The sequence below is a fragment of the Lactuca sativa genome, chromosome 9 (genome assembly GCF_002870075.4).
Source record: "Lactuca sativa cultivar Salinas chromosome 9, Lsat_Salinas_v11, whole genome shotgun sequence".
In the NCBI taxonomy this organism is placed as follows: domain Eukaryota; kingdom Viridiplantae; phylum Streptophyta; class Magnoliopsida; order Asterales; family Asteraceae; genus Lactuca; species Lactuca sativa.
The window spans coordinates 179,599,694-179,611,077 of record NC_056631.2 but is presented as its reverse complement, the minus strand read 5'-3'; the positions used below and the strand labels follow the sequence as shown (position 1 = coordinate 179,611,077).

General features: G+C 37.0%; 1 protein-coding gene across 1 annotated transcript; it reads right to left on the bottom strand.

Moving 5' to 3' along the window:
• Window positions 1–10,301: 10,301 nt before the first annotated feature.
• On the bottom strand, window positions 10,302–10,739 carry LOC111916862 (SKP1-like protein 11). Its single transcript, XM_023912518.2, has one exon. The coding sequence runs from the start codon at window positions 10,737–10,739 to the stop codon at window positions 10,302–10,304; it is 438 nt and encodes a 145-aa protein (XP_023768286.1).
• Window positions 10,740–11,384: the final 645 nt, after the last annotated feature.

The following is an 11,384-nucleotide window of genomic DNA, read 5'->3' as shown; positions in this document are numbered from 1 at the left end:
AGAAGACCGGAGGGTTTCTGGTATTCGACCTTTACCTTCACACAAGTAAGGCATTTACTTACGAAGGTAGCAATATCTGCTTTCATGTTAGGCCACCACTATAACTTTTTAAGATCCAGATACATTTTATCTGAACCTGGGTGGACGGAATAACGAGTGTTGTGAGCTTCGGTCATGACCAAGTCTCTGAAGCCACCATGTTTCGGTGTCCAGATCCGATCCATGAGGTATAAGGCTGTGCCACCCTTGACTTCTAAATTCGTATCCATTCCTCTCAGGGATTCACCTGTCACATTTTCAGGTTTCAAAGCGTCGAGCTGAGCCTCCTTAATTTGCGTGGACAAGTGTGAATGGATAGTTAGAGTCAAAGATTTGACTCTACGACCAGTATATTCATTCCGACTTAGGGCGTCGGCTACTACATTGGCTTTACTCGGATGATAACGAATTTCGCATTCGTAATCACTGAGTAGCTCGACCCACCGTCATTGTCTCATGTTGAGCTCTTTCTGGTCGAAAATATGTTGTAGACTTTTGTGGTCTGTAAAGATCGTACTTTTTGTACCATACAGGTAGTGTCTCTAGATCTTCAGAGCAAACACAACTGCTCCTAGTTCAAGATCGTGGGTGGTGTAGTAAACCTCATGTGTCTTTAGCTGCCTCGAGGCATAGGCGATGACTTTACCTTGCTGCATCAGAACACATCCGAGTCCTTGATTTGATGCATCGCAATAGACAACGAAGTCTTCTATTCCTTCGGGGAGGGATAGTATTGGTGTGGTGCACAAGGCTCGCTTGAGTGTTTGGAATGCTCTTTCTTGTTTCTCTTCCCAGTCAAAGGACACGCCCTTCTGGGTCAATGTCGTAAGAGGTTTCGCTATGCGGGAGAAGTTCTAAATGAATCTACAATAGTAGCCAGCGAGACCTAGAAATTGACATATTTATGTAGGTGTCTTTGGTGCTAACCAGTTCTCAATGGCCTTGATTTCGGAAGGGTCCACGTGAATTCCCTCTTTGCTAACAACATGGCCCAATAATTCAACTCTTCGGATCCAAAATTCGCACTTAGAGAACTTCGCATATAGCTTCTCCGATCGTAATGTTTCTAAGACTTTGCGGAGATGTTGACCATGCTCTTCCTTACTTCGAGAGTAGATGAGTATGTCATCGATGAAGACGATGACGAACTGATCCAAGTAAGGACGACACACCCTATTCATCAGATCCATGAATACTACGGGCGCGTTAGTTAATCCGAATGGCATTACTACAAACTCGTAGTGTCCATAACGAGTTCGGAAGGCTGTCTTGGGAACATCCTCCTCTAACACTTGTAGTTGGTGATATCCGGATCATAGATCTATCTTCGAGAAGTAGTTGGCTCCTTGAAGTTGATCAAATAAATCGTCAATGCGGGGCAAGGGATAACGATTTTTGATGGTAAGCTTGTTGAGTTCTTTATAGTCGATGCACATACGAAACGATCCATCTTTCTTCTTGACAAACAAGACCGGTGCTCCCCATGGTGAGAAGCTTGGTCTAATGAATCCCTTCTTGAGAAGTTTGTTAAGCTGACTAGAAAGTTCCTGCATCTCTGCCGGTGCCAGACGATAAGGAGATTTGGCTACGGGAGAAGCCCCTGGCACTAAGTCGATTCTGAACTCGACTTGGCGTTGTGGTGGTAATCCGGGAAGTTCCTCTGGAAATATGTCGGGAAAGTCGCGTACTTTTGGGATGTTTTGAATGTATTTTACTTCTTGACTCGTATCGACGATGTGTGCGAGGAATGCATGATATTCCTTTCGTAAGCTCTTCTGGGCTTGGATGCACGAAATGATTCGAAGGCTCGTACTAGGTTTATTGCCATAGATAACTAAGGTTTCGTTGTTAGGGAGGTTAAGAAGAACTGCTTTTTCGAAGCACATGATGTCGGTGCGAAGAAGACTCAACCAATCCATGCCGATGATAACGTCGAAACATTTAATTGGGACCGGCATGAGGTCTACCTTGAAAGTATGGCCATCTAAAGTTAAAGTACAACCTACGTATATGCAATTAGTACTTTCCGTTTTCCCGTTTGCCATTTCTACCGTGAATGAATTATCTAATTCACATGGTTTTTGTTTAAGTAGGTGTGCAAATTTATGACTTACGAAACTTTTCTCCGCTCCGCTGTCGAAAAGTATGCAAGCATATGAGTTATCGAGGACAAACGTACCAGTAACTATCGTAGGATCAGCTATTGCTTCCTCATGGCCCATGGCCATAACTCTTCCTACTCCGCCAGCCATCCCCACCTTAGGGCAGTTCCTCTTGTAGTGGCCCACCTCGCCACAACCGTAGCAAGCTTGGCCCACACCGGCGTTAGGAACTTGGGCGGTCGGCCCTGCCGGAGTCTTGCAGAAACGGGATGTATACCCCTTCCTGTTGCAGTTAGAGCAGTGCATTTCCTTGCAAGGTCCATGGTGATGGAAGTTGCATTTGGTGCACCTCGGAAGATTTCCAGCATAAGTTTTTGCTGGTAAGGGGTTTGCAGGGGCAACAGGGGTTACCGTGGCAGCATTGATCGCCACAAGTTGTTGTCTCTTTGAGGAATCTTGCGAAGCCCCTCTTTTTCTCTTGTTCCACCCCTTCTTCTTATTGTCGTCGTTGTTTCCCTTTTGTGGCTGGGGTGTTGGGATTTTGGTTTCTGATGTTTCCTGTGATCTATGAGAGATTGTGCCAGTTCCTTGGCCCTGTCAAAAGTGACAGGCTTGGAAGCTAACACACTTGACTGGATCTGGGGCGACAGTCACCGGATATATCTCTCTATCTTCTTGCTCTCAGGAGCAACCATGTCAGAGCATAGAATTGCGAGATCGCAGAATCTATTCGTGTAGGTTGATATGTCGGAACCAACCATCTGTAGACCCCAGAGTTCCTGTTCGAGTTTTTGTATTTCCCCTCAAGGACAGTAGTCTCTCATCAACATGGCTTTCAAGTTTTCCCAGCTGATGGAATTTGCCACTACAATAGTCAGAGACTTAACATGGCCATACCACCATGTTAGTGCTCTGTCAGAAAAGGTACAAGTAGCAAACTTGACCTTGTTGCCCTCCGGGCAGGCGCAGATTTCAAAGACCGCTTCCGTCTTTTCAATCCATTGCCTTAAAACCATAACCCCACCAGTTCCATTGAAGTTCCGGGGTTTAGCATTTGTGAAGTCCTTGTAGGTGCATTCCCGAGGATGTCCATGGCTTTCGCCGTGGTTGGAGGGATGTGCACCTGTTCCTAATCCACTAGGGACAGGAGCATTGATGGCTGACACAACAACTTCTACGGCTGTTGTGAAGGCTGCGTGGAACATAGTGGCATCGAAAGAAGGAAGTGGTTGGGGTGGTTGAGGAGGTGGATGAGGTGGTGGTATCGGCGTTTCGTTACTTGGGTTACGCCTTGGGTTTCTGTGTGGTGGCATCTTTTAACTATACGTTTAAAAAGATGGCAACATTGATAAGAATAAATGAATAATGAGAGTGACTCATGGACTAACTCTCCATAGTCCAACAGCATAATGAATAGTATGATTGAATGAAGATGATAGCATTTGGATAATAATTTCCATATGATTAGGTATCTGTCAATAATACTAGGATTACAGATGTAACAAGTTTGGGGAAAAACGGTCTAAAAGTAGGCCTTACATCAACGAAGATAGGAAAATTTTGACAGAACTATGACTAGATCAAGACCTAACAGGTCTAAGATTTACAAAGATAGGAAATTAGACCAAAGTTTTTACATAAACTAGGTTATATCCAAAAGATGAGTCGATGAGATTCTATCGGCGACGAGAATTGCTAGCATGAGTTCTTGATCCCGACAGTAGGCGTTCTATGTCCCTCATATGCCTATCAGCTCTCGCTATCTGAGCTTGCAGTTCCCTGACCTCAGCTTGGGTTTCAACAAGTTACCTCTACAGAGTTGCATTGCGGACCAGAGTCCTTTCATGAGCAGACTTTAGTTGGCGAATGCGGATGGTGTTAATGCCAGAGTTGGCGTTAATCTCCAAGACTCGATTGATAGATGATTGATCCGGTATCGTGTTTCGAGAAATCCTACGAACCATGATGGGTAGGACACTGTCATCAGAACCTCCCTCAGTGAGGTTGTAGAAATTTCTGTCTCCGTTGTAGGGGATAGGTTGACCCTGTTCTTGACTCCATGTATTCAAGTTTGTGGCCCACAGCGGCGTGGGTCCTTGAAACGCAGGACGGGGGTGCAGGTTTGGGTTTTTTGTAGCTAGAGGTAGGTTGTTGACTTCAGGCTCCGAGTCAGAACTATCAGAAAAACCCTTAGCACGGTGATCATCCAAAGGGATTGGGTGATCATCTTCTGGTTCTTCCTCTAGCCATCCAGCATTGCCTTGGTTTTGGAAGTACGGGTCGCCATGGTGAAATCCAGCCATTTAATATCTACGCGAGAAAAGGGATATAAGAATTAAATAACTAGACGAACTAACTTAAGATAATTACAGTAAGACCAAATACCCTATGGTATTTCTTTGTAGTTGTGTTGGTAAGTTTTTAGACTTGTTGCCATATCACAACCATTCTTGGGCATATGCTAATCACTCCTCGGACCAGTATAGTTGATCAGGCTATGCCACTCCCAAGACTGACCATATATCCCCAGGCTTACTTGTGATATTCAACAATCGTTATACTTTTGTTCTTGTCATTGTGACACCGATTTTAGTATGAATGCAGGCACGTATACTTACTTAAATATTTTAGTATTTAAAAGTATAAACTCTTAGACAGAGTGTTTTAATCCCAATGTATTTATAGTTAGCATATATTTTATGGGTCGATATACTATATTAACTATAAACAATGCTCTGATACCAATCTGTCACACCCCAAAACCAAGAACGGCGGAAACGTTCAGGGTGGAGGACGTCATGTGAAGTATCATAACAATGTAAAGTAGTAAACAAGCAATAACATCATCCATTGCATTAAAACTAAAGTTTTAATACATGTGTGTTCTTTCATTGTAATAAGACACCAAAATATGTAATCAAAATAAAAGACGAGTCTTGTCTGTGCTCGGTCTTCTCAAAACCTAGCCATCGTACCTGTCTACTGGTGACATGAGAATACAAGTTATTTTGAAAGCGAGTATCAGCATAAAGCTGGTGAATTCATAAGTATTTAAGTGTCATTGCCCTGTTTTGGAAAGCTGTTATGAATGCCATGTAAATCTTTGAATGAAACATTTGATATAAGTATGAAAACCCTAGAAAATCCCATATTTCCTATTAGTATAAGAGTAGTCTTCTACCAAGACCCGAATGTTTTACTGTAATAAAGATGGTTTTCCTCTTTATGACTACTATTAACAATATATAGTCTACCTTATCGTTTATGTGAATGTATCACAAAATAAAAATAATAGGAAAATATAACCATATAAGTATTATCCTTTTGTATTAGGATAACCACGACATCGCGACTGCCGAAACGTATTAACCTTGAAGATCCGTAGATGTTCATTTTCCTCTGTAGCTAATAGTAGGTTGGAGGAATGGTTAGTCCCGTAAAGGTACCCCTAGTATAAGTATTAACCGTAGGCATCCGTAGATGTTCATTACCTCTGTTGCTAACAGGTGGGTGCCGGAATGGTTAGTCCCGTAAAGTATCCTTTTGCACTAGGATAAACAGAACTAAACTACATGTATGATATGTAATAGTATCTAGGTACAAGTATCCATATAAGTGTATCCATGTAAGTGTATCCCTGTAAGTGTATCCATGTAAGTGTATCTCTTCATATAGCATTTAGTATAGACTCATGAATGAACTGACTCTGGTGTAATTCCTTGTAATAGGAATAATGTTTTGTATCTCCTAACTATCCCTATAATAGTTTACTGGAAGGTAATTAATGTCCAAGAAGGTTTATACACCCTTGCTACGCAAGAGTGTGGAAAAACTGAATGAAGGATGAAAACTATCATAACAATATATATATATATATATATATATATATATATATATATATATATATATATATATATATATATATATATATATATATTGGAACATAAGTGTATAGGCATAGTTTTGAATCAGTAAGATGAAAATGGTTTTGTAAGACATTTAAGAGTTTTGAATAATAAATAACAATGACTTGATGTCATTTTAATAAACATTTCAACAGTAATACATTTGATAACAAAGTATTTTTATGATAGAAAACTATTTCATGCATCACATTTTGAAGTATGTGAAATCAGCTGAATGAAAACACAGTTATAAATCACATGTGATTGATTCATCAACATGTTATTCTACTTGTATTCCCCCCCCCCCCCCCATTAAAGCATTTAAAATCATTTAAAATATTGATTAAGGGGGATGAACTCACCTGTAGATGGTGGTTTGGATGAACTGAATGATGTAGGATAGCTAGGTGACAAGTGAAGATTTGTTCACACCCAATGATCCTAGTTATCATATAATCACACATATATGCATCCAATTAGACTTTAAATCACTAATTGACAAAGTTAAGACATCCTAAGGCATGTAAAACACCTTATATAAGTGCTACAAGTCATAAGGATTGCATCTAAGTGCTAAAGGACCTTGCTATTATGTTTGGGGTTCAAGGGTAAACTCCTTTGGATTTTACAGTTTTCATGACCATTACCCAATGAGTTTACGGTCGTAAACTCCTCAATTTTTTACCATAAGTTGTTTTGAGGTTTTACAAGTCCTTTGAAGCATTTCTACTTGATGGTTAGGCCTTTTGAAGAGATTAGGGCAACATTACACTCCTTTGAGGAGTTTACGGCCCCAAGGCCATTTCCTTTTGGGTTTACTACCGTAAACCCATATGGAAAGTGGTATTTTCATGTTTTCAAGTCCTAAGGACTTCAAGGTAATAGTCTAGGTTAGATTCTATGCATAAGGAAAAAATAAGGGCCACTTATACTCACTTTGGGGTGTTTACGGTTTTGGGAGCTTCCCAAGCCGTAAACACATATAAATGGGAGATTTATGTGCTTTTCTTATGATAAACGCATCACTGAAGGATCTAGACAAGTCCCTAAGGCATTGTGAAGGACTAAGGCACCCTTTGGCACCTTACTTGGTGTTTACGATTTTGGGAGCTTCCCAAAACCGTGAACACCTTGTTCTTGGTGTTCTTGGGACATTTCCTTGATGTAAAGATGTATAACAAGCTTTATAAGACTCTTGGATAGAGGTACTTACTATATGGAAGCTTGAAATGAGCTAAAAGTCCAAGAACACTAGTGTGTGTTCTTGGTGTTCTTGGTGTTTTGGAAATCTAATCAAAACATGAAATTTGATGGATTAAAAGATGTATAATCACTAGTTGTTATGATATACCAACAAATCAAGCCAAGAAGTACTTACGTTTTCAGGAAATTGGGTGAAAGACGGAATGGTAGTTGAGAGTGTTTGGAGTTTACTCTTGAGATTGCAAGTTAGAAATGAAGTATTTTAGGGAGTAAACTCATGCTTAAGGCATGAGTTTACGGTTTTTGGAGGGATTTACGGCCCAAACATAAAAGTTTGGCCGTGAATCTCTTAACTACGTGGTACTTGCGGTTTTGGAATTTCAAGACTTGAGACAGCATTTCCTTTCACCCGTTCGTTTAAAGATTAATTATTAAAATAATCAAACGAACTTTAAATTTTCTAAAAACAAATAAAAGTGAACTTGACTTATAATTTGAAATGATTGACTTTAGGGTTTTACCGAATGAAGATTTCGGGTTGTCACAGTTCACGGTCCTATCATGCATCTATGAAGGGTTCACGGCCCTATGAAGGGTTCACGGCCGTGAACTCTTGAAGATCTTGCAAATAAGTGTTTGTTTCATCGGTAGAATCAAGTGTTTCTAAGGGACAACAAGATGATGGATGAGATACTTACATTTTGGAAGCCTTTATAAGTGTTCACGATTGAAGATAGTTGAGAGAGAAGTGAAGTTCACGGCTAGAGTTTGAAGAAATGAAGAAAAAATGAGCCAACTCCTTATATATAAGAGTTGTTCATGGCCAAGGATGGGTTCACAGCCGTGAACCTAGATGTGGCCGTGAACTCCTTTTGATGGTGTTTCTGAATGGATTGCAACTCAATGAATTCAAGCTAACACTTCCTAACACACAATCCTTGAGTGTATTAGGCTTAGAAAGTCTTAAAGAGACCCTTAACACAACATAAAGGTAATAGAAACAAGTCTAACTTTTGATTGAATTGATTGACTTTACAAGATAGAAATTTCGGGTTCTCACACAATGCTAGCAATGTAGATTTTAATTTCATGTATGGAGCAAACTTCAATGAATATAGTGTTTTTCTTCATAATATTGGTCTCCATTCTTGTATTTTTAGCCTCTAGTAAATTTTTATTTTTATATTTAATATGTTAAAAAATAAAATTCTATAAAATGACGCTGTGTTTTTCCTGTCAAATCTTGAGTTTTTTTTTTTTAATTTTAATTTTAATTTGTTTACCAAATACTGTAATTTAAAAACAATATTTATCAAAATGGTGTGTTTTAAAAATGTTTACCATTTATATTAAATTTTATATCAAATCAAAATTAAAAGGTAAAATAAAATAAATGGAAATTGAATTATCATAGTAATTAGTTTTTCATTTGGGTAACTTCATTTTTTATACATAGCTATGGAATGAACTTGTTAGAAGTGTTCACACATATGACCAACTGTAACATGAACACTTTCAACAAGTTTTTTACCTATATGTTAAGCAGTTATCGAGGTCGAAATTTCAATAGTGGTCACATGCTGCTATTTGAAATCGCAGTTATCGCGGTGATATTGCGATATTATAGCGGTTTTCAATAATATGTGTAACTTATATTGTATATATTTATACAAAATTTATATATTAGATTTTTAATACTATATAGAATTAATATCATAAAAAGTAGGGGTGACAAATCGGACCATCGTGTCGTGTTTTTGTCTCACGACATGACACAACGATGTTTTATTTAACACGAACACGACATGACATGATGTCGTGTTTTTTTAAACTAATATGAAAGAAAACCAATTAAAAAACGACAAACACGACACGACGCGACAAAGATAACATAATAGAACAATTAGTTTATTTAATTAATATTTAATCATGTATAACACAACAAACATATGCTAAATCGTGACAATTTCATGTCGAATTTTGAACATAAACACAATACCACACACTATCGTGTTTTTAACATTTGACACGAACACGACACAAGCACAAATTCGAATTTCAATTTTGTTTTATTTCGTATATTTTTACTATATCGTGTCAACAGTTGTCACGCCTAATAAAAAGTCATGTAAAAACATAGCATAAACCATATATAATATTCTAATATAGTAATATGGAAGTTAAAAAGTGTCATTGCAACTCAAGTTCGTTGTTTCTAAGTATTGAAACATACAAGAAAGATAAATTTTCATTTGTTGCTTCATAGTTTGTAATTAATTAGATTTATTATATGGACTTATTAAAACAAAAATTGTAGTGGATTAATTAAAAAAAATAAACATTTAATATTAAAATAACCCACAATTGGTTTTTTCTTTGTCAAAGTAACATAATGTGTCCGAAATTGTAAAAACGGGTGTATCGCTATACGCTATAGCGTTGATGGGGTTCATGGTAAATAACGGTTAATAGCACTGATAATATTGTCACCGCTATTCGTTAACGTTATTTTAAAATAGCAGTTCCGTACAACCGCAAAACGTTATAGCAGCCACAAAACGTTATAACGCCGCTATTGATAGCGTAGCCTATATATGTAAAAAAAAGTTACCAAAAATGTGAACAAAACGAAAAAGTATATCTTTTTTAATATTTGTTTTTAAATTTTAATTTAAAACTAAACAATTTATTCATTATTTTTATAAAGTTTTGGCTAATATACACATAATAAAAACCAATCATTCCAAATTGTAATTCTATGAGATAATTCTATTTGTTCTATCGGATTTGTATTTAACTTGAATTGTCAATCCTATCAAATCCATCGATGATTCCATTCAAACAAACAAACACCCATATGTAATACATTAAATACGTCACAGGATCATCAATAGTAATACTAATTAATGGGAGGAAACAATAAAAGTGAAAAGTTACTTTAAACCAATGGTAGTTTCATCTTTCAATCATAAAATAACTAATCTTATCAAAACTCTCAAACGGAATCACAGAATTATTCAAATAAACCCTAACTGAAAGCAACAAGAAGAACCTATTTTTCGGTTTTTTGGTAAGCCCACGCATATTCATCACGAATAGCTTTCTCTTCCTCGGGTGTGAAATCGTTCACAATGTGGAAAATCTCTCGAACTTCCTCCACATCTTTGTCCTTAATCATGTCCGCTATTTTCTGACAAACAGTATCCAACATGTCTTTGATGTCAAGATAATTAGCAGCATTAACGAGATCAATTAGCGTCGAAATCTGTTGTTCTTCAATAAAAGCTTTCAGATCATGATTATCGGCCTTGAGGAATTCAACGACTAGCGCTAGGATTTTAGAATCGAGGTTAGGGATAGGGATCACATCCGATGAACAGCCTTCGTCCAACATATTTTTTATTGTGATGGATTTGATTGCAGCCGCCTGTTCGATGGTGAAGAGGTGATTGTCTTTTGACCTCAGGGTTAGGATTGTGCTCGAAGACATGGTGAATGGAATTAGGGTTTGATTTAATTATTGTGAAGATGAACTGATAGGAGAAAAAGGGTTTAACTAGGGTTTATTTATAGGAGTATAGTAGAAGAGCATGCCCAACGCTAATTTCAATCGTTCGTGAGTTTATTTATTTATTATTTTTTTTAGGAAAGCCACCTCCTTTACTAAATTATGTGATTATCGTTTGGAAATAGATAATATATCAATTAACTTATATATTAGATTGAAAAAATAATTTCGGTAACGTACTATTTGAAAAAGAGAAAAAAATAATACATGGATTTTGTAGATTGTTGTTTCAACATATATGTAAGGGTTCTTTGATAAGATGATTACTAATCACATCCCGTTTTTTTGGATTTGCCTAATGAAACTTACGAACTTTTCCACATATATATATATATATATATATATATATATATATATATATATATATATATATATATATATATATATATATATATATATATATATATATATATATATATATATATATATATATATATATAGAGGTTATTTTGTTTTCACTATCTATTGTGTACATGTATGACTGATTCTGGACCAATCATTTTAGTTATTTTAAGAAAGTAATTAATGCATATTAAATGTTGAAGATATAATAGGTATTAATTACAT

Coding starts and splice junctions, on each gene's coding strand:
- LOC111916862 (XM_023912518.2), bottom strand. CDS start 10,739: ATGTCTTCGAGCACAATCCTAACCCTGAGGTCAAAAGACAATCACCTC.